Raw genomic sequence first — 14,519 nt, forward strand, 5'->3', positions numbered from 1 at the left:
CAAGTTCTGAAAGCAGCAAGAGAAAAGCAATTCACCACATACAAAGGAAACAGCATAAGACTAAGTAGTGACTACTCAGCAGCCACCATGGAGGCAAGAAGGCAGTGGCACGATATATTTAAAATTCTGAGTGAGAGGAATTTCCAGCCAAGAATACTTTATCCAGCAAAGCTCTCCTTCAAATTTGAGGGAGAGCTTAAATTTTTCACAGACAAAGAAATGCTGAGAGAATTTGCTAACAAGAGACCTGCCCTACTGGAGATACTAAAGGGAGCCCTACAGACAGAGAAACAAAGACAGGACAGAGAGACTTGGAGAAAGGTTCAGTACTAAAGAGATTCGGTATGGGTACAATAAAGGATATTAATAGAGAGAGGGAAAAATATGGCAAACATAATCCAAAGGATAAGATGGCCGATTCAAGAAATGCCTTCACGGTTTTAACGTTGAATGTAAATGGATTAAACTCCCCAATTAAAAGATATAGATTCGCAGAATGGATCAAAAAAAATGAACCATCAATATGTTGCATACAAGAGACTCATCTTAGACACAGGGACACAAAGAAACTGAAAGTGAAAGGATGGAAAAAAATATTTCATGCAAGCTATAGCCAAAAGAAAGCAGGTGTAGCAATATTAATCTCAGATAAAATAGACTTCAAATGCAGGGATGTTTTGAGAGACAAAGAAGGCCACTACATACTAATAAAAGGGGCAATTCAGCAAGAAGAAATAACAATCGTAAATGTCTATGCACCCAATCAAGGTGCCACAAAATACATGAGAGAAACACTGGCAAAACTAAAGGAAGCAATTGATGTTTCCACAATAATAGTGGGAGACTTCAACACATCACTCTCTCCTATAGATAGATCAACCAGACAGAAGACCAATAAGGAAATTGAAAACCTAAACAATCTGATAAATGAATTAGATTTAACAGACATCTACAGGACATTACATCCCAAATCACCAGGATACACATACTTTTCTAGTGCTCACGGAACTTTCTCCAGAATAGATCATATGCTGGGACATAAAACAAGCCTCAATAAATTTAAAAAGATTGAAATTATTCAAAGCACATTCTCTGACCACAATGGAATACAATTAGAAGTCAATAACCATCAGAGACTTAGAAAATTCACAAATACCTGGAAGTTAAACAACACACTCCTAAACAATCAGTGGGTTAAAGAAGAAATAGCAAGAGAAATTGCTAAATATATAGAGACGAATGAAAATGAGAACACAACATACCAAAACCTATGGGATGCAGCAAAAGCAGTGCTAAGGGGGAAATTTATAGCACTAAACGCATATATTAAAAAGGAAGAAAGAGCCAAAATCAAAGAACTAATGGATCAACTGAAGAAGCTAGAAAATGAACAGCAAACCAATCCTAAACCAAGTACAAGAAAAGAAATAACAAGGATTAAAGCAGAAATAAATGACATAGAGAACAAAAAAACAATAGAGAGGATAAATATCACCAAAAGTTGGTTCTTTGAGAAGATCAACAAGATTGACAAGCCCCTAGCTAGACTGACAAAATCAAAAAGAGAGAAGACCCATATAAACAAAATAATGAATGAAAAAGGTGACATAACTGCAGATCCTGAAGAAATTAAAAAAATTATAAGAGGATATTATGAACAACTGTATGGCAACAAACTGGATAATGTAGAAGAAATGGACAATTTCCTGGAAACATATGAACAACCTAGACTGACCAGAGAAGAAATAGAAGACCTCAACCAACCCATCACAAGCAAAGAGATCCAATCAGTCATCAAAAATCTTCCCACAAATAAATGCCCAGGGCCAGATGGCTTCACAGGGGAATTCTACCAAACTTTCCAGAAAGAACTGACACCAATCTTACTCAAACTCTTTCAAAACATTGAAAAAAATGGAACACTACCTAACTCATTTTATGAAGCTAACATCAATCTAATACCAAAACCAGGCAAAGATGCTACAAAAAAGGAAAACTACCGGCCAATCTCCCTAATGAATATAGATGCAAAAATCCTCAACAAAATACTTGCAAATCGAATCCAAAGACACATTAAAAAAATCATACACCATGACCAAGTGGGGTTCATTCCAGGCATGCAAGGATGGTTCAACATAAGAAAAACAATCAATGTATTACAACACATTAAAAACTCAAAAGGGAAAAATCAATTGATCATCTCAATAGATGCTGAAAAAGCATTTGACAAAATCCAACATCCGTTTTTGATAAAAACACTTCAAAAGGTAGGAATTGAAGGAAACTTCCTCAACATGATAAAGAGCATATATGAAAAACCCACAGCCAGCATAGTACTCAATGGTGAGAGACTGAAAGCCTTCCCTCTAAGATCAGGAACAAGACAAGGATGCCCGCTGTCACCACTGTTATTCAACATTGTGCTGGAAGTGCTAGCCAGGGCAATCCGGCAAGACAAAGAAATAAAAGGCATCCAAATTGGAAAAGAAGAAGTAAAACTGTCATTGTTTGCAGATGATATGATCTTATATCTAGAAAACCCTGAGAAATCAACGATACACCTACTAGAGCTAATAAACAAATTTAGCAAAGTAGCGGGATACAAGATTAATGCACATAAGTCAGTAATGTTTCTATATGCTAGAAATGAACAAACTGAAGAGACACTCAAGAAAAAGATACCATTTTCAATAGCAACTAAAAAAATCAAGTACCTAGGAATAAACTTAACCAAAGATGTAAAAGACCTATACAAAGAAAACTACATAACTCTACTAAAAGAAATAGAAGGGGACCTTAAAAGATGGAAAAATATTCCATGTTCATGGATAGGAAGGCTAAATGTCATTAAGATGTCAATTCTACCCAAACTCATCTACAGATTCAATGCAATCCCAATCAAAATTCCAACAACCTACTTTGCAGACTTGGAAAAGCTAGTTATCAAATTTATTTGGAAAGGGAAGATGCCTCGAATTGCTAAAGACACTCTAAAAAAGAAAAACGAAGTGGGAGGACTTACACTCCCTGACTTTGAAGCTTATTATAAAGCCACAGTTGCCAAAACAGCATGGTACTGGCACAAAGATAGACATATAGATCAATGGAATCGAATTGAGAACTCAGAGATAGACCCTCAGATCTATGGCCGACTGATCTTTGATAAGGCCCCCAAAGTCACCGAACTGAGCCATAATGGTCTTTTCAACAAATGGGGCTGGGAGAGTTGGATATCCATATACAAAAGAATGAAAGAGGACCCCTACCTCACCCCCTACACAAAAATTAACTCAAAATGGACCAAAGATCTCAATATAAAAGAAAGTACCATTAAACTCCTAGAAGATAATGTAGGAAAACATCTTCAAGACCTTGTATTAGGCGGCCACTTCCTAGACTTTACACCCAAAGCACAAGCAACAAAAGAGAAAATAGATAAATGGGAACTCCTCAAGCTTAGAAGTTTCTGCACCTCAAAGGAATTTCTCAAAAAGGTAAAGAGGCAGCCAACTCAATGGGAAAAAATTTTTGGAAACCATGTATCTGACAAAAGCCTGATATCTTGCATATACAAAGAAATCCTACAACTCAATGACAATAGTACAGACAGCCCAATTATAAAATGGGCAAAAGATATGAAAAGACAGTTCTCTGAAGAGGAATACAAATGGCCAAGAAACACATGAAAAAATGTTCAGCTTCACTAGCTATTAGAGAGATGCAAATTAAGACCACAATGAGATACCATCTAACACCAGTTAGAATGGCTGCCATTAAACAAACAGGAAACTACAAATGCTGGAGGGGATGTGGAGAAATTGGAACTCTTATTCATTGTTGGTGGGACTGTATAATGGTTCAGCCACTCTGGAAGTCAGTCTGGCAGTTCCTTAGAAAACTAGATATAGAGCTACCATTCGATCCAGCGATTGCACTTCTCGGTATATACCCGGAAGATCGGAAAGCAGTGACACGAACAGATATCTGCACGCCAATATTCATAGCAGCATTATTCACAATTGCCAAGAGATGGAAACAACCCAAATGTCCTTCAACAGATGAGTGGATAAATAAAATGTGGTATATACACACGATGGAATACTACGCGGCAGTAAGAAGGAACGATCTGGTGAAACATATGACAACATGGATGAACCTTGAAGACATAATGCTGAGCGAAATAAGCCAGGCACAAAAAGAGAAATATTATATGCTACCACTAATGTGAACTTTGAAAAATGTAAAACAAATGGTTTATAATGTAGAATGTAGGGGAACTAGCAGTAGAGAGCAATTAAGGAAGGGGGAACAATAATCCAAGAAGAACAGATAAGCTATTTAAAGTTCTGGGGATGCCCAGAAATGACTATGGTCTGTTAATTTCTGATGGATGTAGTAGGAACAAGTTCACTGAAATGTTGCTATATTATGTAACTTTCTTGGGGTAAAGTAGGAACATGTTGGAAGTTAAGCAGTTATCTTAGGTTAGTTGTCTTTTTCTTACTCCCTTGTTATGGTCTCTTTGAAATGTTCTTTTATTGTATGTTTGTTTTCTTTTTAACTTTTTTTTCATACAGTTGATTTGAAAAAAGAAGGGAAAGTTAAAAAAAAAAAAAAGAAAAGAAAAAAGACAAACAAGGAAAAAAAAAAAAAAGATGTAGTGCTCCCTTGAGGAGCCTGTGGAGAATGCAGGGGTATTCGCCTACCCCACCTCCATGGTTGCTAACATGACCACAGACATAGGGGACTGGTGGTTTGATGGGTTGAGCCCTCTACCATAAGTTTTACCCTTGGGAAGACGGTTGCTGCAAAGGAGAGGCTAGGCCTCCCTGTATTTGTGCCTAAGAGTCTCCTCCTGAATGCCTCTTTGTTGCTCAGATGTGGCCCTCTCTCTCTGGCTAAGCCAACTTGAAAGGTGAAATCACTGCCCTCCCCCCTACGTGGGATCAGACACCCAGGGAAGTGAATCTCCCTGGCAACGTGGAATATGACTCCCGGGGAGGAATGTAGACCCGGCATCGTGGGATGGAGAACATCTTCTTGACCAAAAGGGGGATGTGAAAGGAAATGAAATAAGCTTCAGTGGCAGAGAGATTCCAAAACCAGCCGAGAGATCACTCTGGTGGGCACTCTTACGCACACTTTAGACAACCTTTTTTAGGTTCTAAAGAATTGGGGTAGCTGGTGGTGGATACCTGAAACTATTAAACTACAACCCAGAACCCATGAATCTCGAAGACAGTTGTATAAAAATGTAGCTTGTGAGGGGTGACAGTGGGATTGGGAAAGCCATAAGGACCAAACTCCACTTTGTCTAGTTTATGGATGGATGTGTAGAAAAGTAGGGGAAGGAAACAAACAGACAAAGGTACCCAGTGTTCTTTTTTACTTCAATTGCTCTTTTTCACTCTAATTATTATTCTTGTTATTTTTGTGTGTGTGCTAATGAAGGTGTCAGGGATTGATTTAGGTGATGAATGTACAACTATGTAATGGTACTGTAAACAATCGAAAGTACAATTTGTTTTGTATGACTGCGTGGTATGTGAATATATCTCAATAAAATAATGATTAAAAAAAAATATATATATAGACCAGTAGAACATAGCTGGAGAACCACTGGTGAGACTTAACCATTTATTACCCAATGCTTTCTTGACTATGAACACAGACAGGGTGGTGCGGTTGTTAAGTAGAGAGGATTTGGAGTCAGAAAGACATGAGTTAGAATTCTGGGCCTGCAATTTACTGGCTCTGTGACCACAGACAAGTGATTAACCTTCCTGGATCTCAGTTTCCCTATCTATAAAATGGAAAGGTTACTGCCTCCCTCAGGATTGGTGAAAGAATTATACAAAATAGTGCATGTCAAGCATTTAGCATGGTAAAATGTTCAACAAAAGTTAGTTATTAGTTATTATTATCACTGATTGTAACAGCATTAATACTGATTATAACAAAAATAGTGAGCGTCTGATCCCAGAAATAAGGCAACTGTGGAGTTAGGTTTTAAAAATCAGCAAAACATCAGTGTTGATGATATAAATGTAAAATATTCTTTCTAAGAGTAGGACATTAGTGCAAGGACTTTGTACTAGTATTTTTTTTATTCATTTTAAACTAGTATTTTTAATAATTTAATTCCAAAGAGTTGTTAGTTTAAGAAATGTTTTTAGCCATAATCACAGGCCTTGCCGTAGATCTGTTTTGCTCAGTAGTATGAAATAAAAAGATTGTAAAATCCAAACAGATTTGCAACATTTATTGATTCATTTATTTAATTACAAATGGACTATAATCCAGGCATAATGAATACAATACTAGGAATTAGTTATTTTTCAGATCTTTAAAATAACAGAACTAATGAGACTAATGAAACAGGGTTGATTATTTGAAACACTGAAACCTTTTTTTTTTAACCTTACAAAAATAATTCTTCCAAAGAGTAGCAAGAATGTATCTAAAATACAATTTATAACAAGTCCATGATTTTACAAAATTCCTTTTATTGTGGACAAAAGTAATGAATTCACTCTATCTTAGCCTAACTTAGCAGATGGTCTTTTAAGAAGAAGATCACAAAACAAATTATTTGCTAACATCACAGAGCAATCCTATTGCAAAGTTATTATTTTGACTGCGGTTCTACTACATTCTGCCACATAAAGCTTTCACTGTGCCTAACGCAGAGCAACGAACTATGACTAACATAGGGCAATGAATCAATAATACTTGATGAAAGTGTTCTTTTCTCAAATGTGCCTCTACATAATTGTCATTGAACCCGTTACCATAAAAAATATTTAAGATAAAATGGCCAAAGTCTCATATAACTTAATTGGAGAACATTTCTAGGTAGATTTTTTTTCTTCACTTAGATGGAAATTTCAGTTAATTTTAGTTAAATGTTTAAAGCTATGTTCATTAAATCTTAAAAATTCACCTGTAGTCAATTCTCTGTCTCCATCTTTGAAGTGATCCTTCTGTTACTGGCTTTTGGCCAAATCAAAGGATCAGTCATTCAGGCTTGGAGAGAAGCTACAAGTTGTGCTGGCATTCATTCTTTTATTAGGTAACAATGAAGAGAACATTTGTTCTCCCCAAAATGAGAAACAAGGAGAGACCTAGACAGTAATTATTCCTGCTAATAAATTCCTCCTGATTCTGCCATTCCAGGTATAAAACTCTCAACATTTAATCTCTCAAGTATCCAGTTGAAAGTTGATTGTACTTTATTAAGATAACCATCACTTACCTGGCTATGTCATATACACGGTCTGCAACCCGACTTCCAACCTAAAGGTTTAAAGAGGCAATGATGAACACAAGTTAAAATGAGCAGATTTAACAGAGAAGTAACACTCTTTACAGTGTGTAACAATCCACAAGTTACTTATATTTCAGTACATTGAGAAGTACTTCCTTTTATCCCTTTGTCTATTTCACCACAGCAAGTTTCTTTTCAAATTCTGAATAGGAATATGAATAAATTAAAATAGCCCAGGAAACAAATTGATGCAAATTACTTCAGAAGCCAATTTAATGAAATCAAAACTAAATATTCTTAAAACACATGCACAATTTTTACCTTTACAATTCATTTCATATAACATCTCAGAGACGAAAAGCAACAGGAGCACAACAGGCACATTATCATCCACAAATACTAGTGTGAGGTACATGAAAGTGAAAAAACTATTTGGTTAGCTGAGGTTTATACCAGATCAATGTGTAAGCAGTCACTTAATAAAAATGGTTTTATTTGATGATTACTAACAAATTTTGTGTAACTCCAAAATAAGTAAACAACTTTTCCAAGCCACATTTGCAAATCAGAAAAAGTCAGTCAAATCTGAATCAATTGCACCACTCCCTCCATCCCATCCCAATTTAAAAAAAGAGGTCATAAGGTAGGTTTTTCCTTTAGCTGAGCTAGCTTTATCTGGCAGGAATAAAGATGTAGGAGCCTACTATTCCACACATTCCATTCATGCCCTCATAACATACCAGCGTTTCTATTAGGGCTTGAAAGTTCAGAGCATGTGTATCTGCTGATTTTTTTTTTGAGGGGGGAGGGGATGGGTGGGTAGGTACAACAGAAGTCATTTTCCAGAGAAGTCCATTTTGTATGTCATTTCTAACATGAATACCTTTGTTTATTATAAAAAGAGCTCCCACATTATCTCATTTAATTCTAGTTGTGGACATTAGTGAGGCTTAAGTGGTAGACAGGTGCTTTTTCTGGAGGAAAACGGGTTGGGAATGCATATCTTTCCATCAGGAGTCCTTAAGGAGGGAACCAGCAACTGGCAGGATCAGTACAGGATGTGTACCCTGCCTTACGAATGGGATACGGAAAACTCCTTGATAGCAGACTTTCTATTTCTATAATAAACGTTACTAATTTCCATGCAGTTGTCTATTTGCTGCTTCTAAATTCTAAGGCTCCATGAGAATAGACACTACCAATCATCTGATCAGGCCAGTGCCTGCACAGAGTTCTGGCCAAAATAGGAGCTTAATAAATGTTGCGTTCACTTGAAAAAGTTCATTATATTTGACTTCAATTTTGCTCTATCCCTGAAGAAACATTTACTGAGGCCTGAGCTTGGTGCTGCATGTCCGGAGAAAAGAAACCCTGAGCCCCTAGTCCTTGGGGAGCTCCACCTGGGCAGAGAGAAGGAGGTATCTCAAACCAGACAAATCAGAGATCTTAATTTGACCCTCCTAAAATATAATTCCTAAAACCATTCAATAGCCTCCATTCCTCTAGAGCAGTGCTGTCCAACAGAAACACAATGAAAACCACATGTGCAATTTTAAATTTTCTAGTAGCCACGTTAAATTAATTAAAATTAATTTTAATAATATACTTTAACTCAATATATCAAAAACTTATTTTAACACAGAATCAATATTAAAAACATTGATATGTTATACATTCTTTTTTTCATATTCAGCCACTGAAATCCAGTGTATATTTTACCCCTACAATACATCCCAATTCGGACTAGCTACATTTTAACTGCTCAAAAGCCACATTGGCCAAAGGCTACCATACAGGATGGACTGCCTAGATAGAGAAGAAAATCCCAAGTCCTTATCGCATAAGGCCCTAACGACCTGGGCCCTGCTTGATTTCCTCTACACTCAACTTCACTCGTTAAACTCCAGCTTCACTGGAAGACTCAACACGATCCTCTCAGAAGCCTGACACTCTCGGCTTGGCTACTTCCTCACCAGGTCTCCTCCCTGAATAGCCTTCCCTGACCATGTCAGTCGCTATCATTTCAACTTGTTTTATTTCCCTCACCTTACTTCTTTAGCCGAAATTATCGTATTGATTAATTCGTTTCTTGTGTACTCTCTGTCTCGCCCCCACATAGGAATGCGAGCCCCGTGAGGGCAGGGGTCTTGCTTCTGTCCTGGTCACGGATGTAACTCAAGCAGTATTTGCTGAGTAAGTGAGTGAATGAATGAATGAATGAAAAGCAGTTACAAATACCAAGATTACCCAAAGGCCCAGAAAGGCACGGCGGTTGCTCAAGGTCACCCGGTGAGACCGGGTCGATCGGGGCCGGCCGGAGCTCGCGGACCCGAAGCCTGGGGCTCGGTGCTGGCGTCCCCCATTCTCCCTGGTCTCACCTCTTCTCTCAGGTAGTCATACTTCTTTGGCTCCGACTGCCGGGCCGCCCAGTTCTTCTGTTTCCTCTTCAAATCCCGGTCGAAGATATTCAGAGCCCTGGGGGACGGGCCCCTCGGGGTAGAGACCCCGGAGGCGACCTCCTTGCGGCCAAGGGTCTCTGTAGAGTCCCTGACCGCCCGAGAGGGCTGCCACAGGCGCCAAAGCCGAAAGGGCCGCAGCATCCTCAGTCACAACGCCACTCGCTGGCGCGCTTCAGCCGCGCTCATGCGCATCCGCGGCTTCAGAAACTATTTTCAAGATCTTCGCAGAGGTAAGAGCGGAACTAGTTTGGCCCAGCTCGCTTACCGTTTCGGCTGAGCGCGGCGCAAAGGATTGTGGATGTGGGTCCAGCGTGAGACTCGGAGAGGATCGGTGTTGGTGACTGGCTGGGCTTGAGAAGGTGAGCGGTGAAGGTGGCATAATAAGTCTTTGACAGGGTATTTGGATTTGTGAGTGGTGCATCCCTTCGTCTTTCCGTCTCTTTTTTCATGTTTGATTCTTCCTTGGTCCCGAGAAGTGGTTTTCTCGAGGACCTCAGTCCAATAGCTGCGCCCGAGGTTTGGCTGGTAGGAAGGGGACCCTCGTTTCGGGGTAGGCCGAGTGTTCCTAGCATTTGATGGGGGGATTGAAGGGAGGAGTGGGCTACGGACATAAGGGAGGGCATCGGATGTGAGGTCGGATCGCTTTCCAGTCCCTTCGAATATCGGACGTTAATCTAGTATTTTCCTTCTAAACATTTGCATGCATTACCTCTGCTAGTTGGACGAGGTGGTACCTACTTCGTAAGGCTGTTTGGAGGGTTAAATGTTTTCATACATTTACAATTCTTAGTATGGTACCTGGTACATAGTAAGAGCTTGCTCTTGTTAATGTAAATATTGCTTTTTGCTTAAATGGTTAAATGCGTCTTTGAAACCTTTGATTTTTCCTGTTTAAGCTATAAAAAAGTTATTTTCAAATTTAAGGAAAAGAAACTTAGCTTTTTAGTCAAGTGTTCCTTTTGAAACAAAGTAGTACTACCCTCTTTGATCAATCCCTACTTGTTCTTAACCATCAGTGACTTGGCTCTTTCTAAGATCAAATCCAGAGATGTTAAGCCACTGGCGACTACTTTTAAGGGAACAATACTGTACTCGCTTGTACATATATGTATATATGTATAAAAACTCCTTATACATACATAGATGTTTTGGTAGGATCTGCCCCTTTTGGCCTTATTCCAGAGTAAGAAATTGTAAAAAGAAATTATATTTATTAATTGGAGTAAGACTTTTCCTGGTTCTTGGAAAATGGTAGGATTTAAAGAGGGAGCTTTTTGAGCTAAACCTGAATTGATTTTGGTCTTTTTAGAAAGAAGTTAGGAGATTGGCCTTGTAGAACTACAGGCTGTTGGGAATAGCAGGATATAGGGGTTTATAGTGAATGAGACCAGAATGGGACAATTTCCCCTTCCACAAAGCCCTGGGATTCTGCTTGGTTTTGTATTTTACCCAGATGCTCTCTAATGAAAAAAAGATATTTTGATATATTTTTGTTTTTCTACATGTGACCCAGAGTAAGTTGGGGAGGTGAACTTATATTTAAGTTACTTTCATTTCAGGTAATATAACTTACAGGATGTTGTGAATTAATGTTTTTCTCAAAGCATTGTAATTATAATCTTAAGCCTTCATTATTGTAATGTTTGTTTTATTTTTTAGTATTTGGTTTCTTCAAGCACTTGTCCAGTATAGACGTTTAAAAATGGCATCCAAACAAGAAATAATGAGTGATCAGCGGTTTACCCGAGTTACTAAGGACCCAAGATTTTGGGAAATGCCAGAAAAAGATAGAAAAGTCAAAATTGACAAGAGATTTCGAGCCATGTTTCATGACAAAAAGTTCAAATTGAACTATGCCGTGGATAAAAGAGGGCGCCCCATCAACCACAGCACTACAGAGGACTTGAAACGCTATTATGACCTTTCAGATTCTGATTCAGATCTCTCCGAGGAAGACAGCAAAACATTGAGCCAAAAGAAAATGAAGAAGAAAAAATCCCAGACTACAAAAGGAATAGATTCAAAAAATCTACATGAGGAGAAAAGGAAAAACAAAGAAACCAAGAAAATTAATCAAAAGGATTCTGGAAATAAACATGAATTAGATAATTCTGAAAGAATTCAGAAAATGAAAAATTCATGTAAGTCCAAGAAGACATATGCAAAAGAAAGTCCCAAGAAGGATTGTGAAGAATTTACACAAAAAAGTACCAAAGACAAAAAAAACATTGTTCTGCATAGTACTGACTTGTCTCTCAGAGAAAAACTAAGGACGGTAGATACTGGCATCACTGAAACTGTAAAATTTCCCAAGGTCAAGTGCTTTGAGACAAGAAGAGAAATACTGTCAGGTTAGTTGGAAAGAATTAAGGATTCTTTAATGTTGCATTATTTATTTTGATACTAATCTTTTAAAAAATAAACATACCCTAATAAGTATTTTCACAATATAAAGGTAATGATCATCAGGTGCTTATTTGGAAGTATAAAGCTATGAAAGAGAAACATACCATGCAAGTGACTTTAATTTTTGACTTAGTGCTAAAATGACTAGAAGATGGATAAATGAAGATTTGAGTGTGAGGCTTATCAATGGTTTTGATTTGTAATGTCCACTAGTGAGAACCATATTGTGTAACCTTAGTAACTCATATGTGGCAGATAGAACATGAGTAGAACAAGGTTCCACATTTCATGGCTACTAGCTTATATGATGCCTTTGTGCAGAATAAAAAAGGCATCCTCCTCTGGCATATAGCATGCCCAAGGCTCCCAGTTTGTGAGGAGACAGAACCTTTAAGTGAAGCAACAGATTTTCTTTCCCTGAGCAGACAGTCTCCCTTCAGGGTGCAAGGCTTGGTGAGTGGAGTTGGGCTGGATTTCAGCCCTTTTGCAAATAACCTGCTAAACTCTAAGCAGTGGCTCTTGTCTGAAGCAGCCCTGTTCAATAGAAAAATGTAATTTTGATTTTCTGATAGCCTTTAGAAAAGTTAAAAGAAACAGGTGAAGTTAATTTTAATGATATATTTTATTTAGTCCAGTATATCAAAAATGCTATTTCAACATGTAATCAATACAAAAAAATATAATGGAATAGTTTGCATTCTATTTTTGTACGCAGACATCACAATCCAATGTATGCTTTACACTTATAGCACATCTCAGTTGGGACTAGCCACATTTCCAGTGCTCAGTAGCCATTGGCTACCATTATTGGATAGTGCAGATCTAAAATGGAAGAAGAAATTAGTTAGAACTATAATACAAAATAGAAAAAAAATAAGGGCCATAAAATACATTCAGCAGAGGACTATAAGATTTCAGAGAGTGTGGTCACTCAGGATGCAGTGATCAGAGAAAATTTCATAGGGGAAGCATTATTTTCATTGGGATTTGGAAAAATAAATTTGGGGACCAGAGCATTCTACTTGGAAAGAACTTATTGAGCAAAGATGGATTGGGCATGTTCAGAAGAGCTCAGTAGTCCCATTTAATTAGAGCGTAAGCTCTCTGAAGGGGTGAGTAGATAATAGGACTTTTAGAAATGGCTGTTTGGAGCTACCTAAGAAGCACCTGGCTTTAGTTTGTGTTTGCATGTTTGCTAAGCTTACTAAAATTTTGTGTTTCCTCTGGCAGCAGGAACTTTTGCATGTTACTGTTGCTGATAGTTGATGTTGTAGCTTAGAATTAGTTGTTCAGGTGAGCCAGACAGAGGCTTGCAGTGATCACTTGCCCAAAGAGGGTATGTAACAGGAAAAAGCAGCGAGGTCTTGACAGGCAGAGATGACATGAGGGAGGTAGGAAGTATCAGGCATTGGACAGAATTCCAAATAGCAGGGACAGAAATAGGATCCCATTCCTTTTGTAGTGGAACCAGGTAACAAATTGAGGTAAAGGGAGAAGGGGTGGGAGTCTGGTTACTGAAATTGGCAAATAAGGTCAGAGTGGGACTAGCAGCTATGCTGGTTTGATCCTGAATTTGTGAGGTAAGTAGTCTAGCATCCTTTAAGTTCTACTTGATTCGGAGCACTTGATGGATATAACATATCCATATAATCCTTTAGATTGATTTTACAGAATCTTCTCACATATCTTTTCTCATTTAATTTTCTCAATAACCTTGAGAAATTGGGATACATTAATCAAGAATGAAGGTTAAAGTGATTTAGGTGAGGTCACAAAGAGAGCTTGGGTTGCAACTCCAGTCCTCTGATTTTTCCTACCCACCACATTGCTTGCAATAATTTTACATTGGTTCCAGAGTCCAGAAAAGGCATTATCTATCTGTAAGTGGGTATTCAGTGACTTTACATGTGACCATCTTTTGGTCATTATTCATTCATCAGTTCTTATCCAGCAACTGCTATGTGCAAGGGAGTTTCCAGGTGCTGTAGCTAAAGGTGATGTGAGGAGTTGCTGTTTGGTATTGTGTGTCATTTTTAAACATTGATGCCCAGCACGTGTGTACTCATAAGAATTTATTTTAGGTAAATAATAAGACAAGCAATGGATGTTCATTGCAGCAATGTTTTTAAAATTAAAAAAAAAGTAACATTAATCATTAAGGGATTGATTAAATAGGTTACAGTATAACCAAACATGTCTATGATACATGAAGTTTTAAAAATAGGTTACAAAATACCATAAATTGTATGACCTGATTTTATTAAGAAAAAAAAAAAAAGTTGGATGTATCATGGAAAAAAATTTAGGTGTTATGTACCAGATACTAACAATAGTTATCTCTGAATGAAAAATTGCTCGTCATATTTAAAGTTTTAAATATCAACAGT

General features: G+C 37.8%; 2 protein-coding genes across 9 annotated transcripts in view; one reads left to right on the forward strand and one right to left on the reverse strand.

Annotated features, from left to right (window-relative positions):
* NDUFAF5 (NADH:ubiquinone oxidoreductase complex assembly factor 5) overlaps positions 1 to 9,934 on the reverse strand; it is a 53,626-nt gene extending 43,692 nt beyond the window's left edge. For 3 of the 7 annotated variants that reach the window (XR_005213163.1, XR_005213164.1, XM_037812096.1), the window contains exons 1-2: positions 9,646 to 9,930; positions 7,256 to 7,296 (exon numbers count right to left, since the gene is read on the reverse strand). Coding sequence is in view for 2 of the 7 variants with exons in the window: in XM_037812096.1 (XP_037668024.1) it covers positions 7,256 to 7,296; positions 9,646 to 9,867 (263 nt within the window). In the remaining 5 variants the exon portion in view is untranslated. Of the gene's footprint in view, positions 1 to 6,943; positions 6,961 to 7,255; positions 7,297 to 9,645 lie in introns of those variants that run through there. The other 4 variants (XM_037812098.1, XM_037812099.1, XM_037812097.1 and 1 more) reach the window with 4 other exon arrangements.
* An 83-nt stretch (positions 9,935 to 10,017) lies between these two features.
* ESF1 (ESF1 nucleolar pre-rRNA processing protein homolog) overlaps positions 10,018 to 14,519 on the forward strand; it is an 86,609-nt gene continuing 82,107 nt past the window's right edge. Inside the window, exons 1-2 of one of the 2 annotated variants that reach the window (XM_037811843.1) lie at positions 10,018 to 10,085; positions 11,386 to 12,077. In XM_037811843.1, the coding sequence (XP_037667771.1) occupies positions 11,429 to 12,077 (649 nt within the window). In that variant the 5' untranslated portion in view covers positions 10,018 to 10,085; positions 11,386 to 11,428. Of the gene's footprint in view, positions 10,086 to 11,385; positions 12,078 to 14,519 lie in introns of those variants that run through there. The other variant, XM_037811844.1, reaches the window with a different exon arrangement.

This window comes from Choloepus didactylus, chromosome 19 (genome assembly GCF_015220235.1).
Source record: "Choloepus didactylus isolate mChoDid1 chromosome 19, mChoDid1.pri, whole genome shotgun sequence".
NCBI lineage: Eukaryota > Metazoa > Chordata > Mammalia > Pilosa > Megalonychidae > Choloepus > Choloepus didactylus.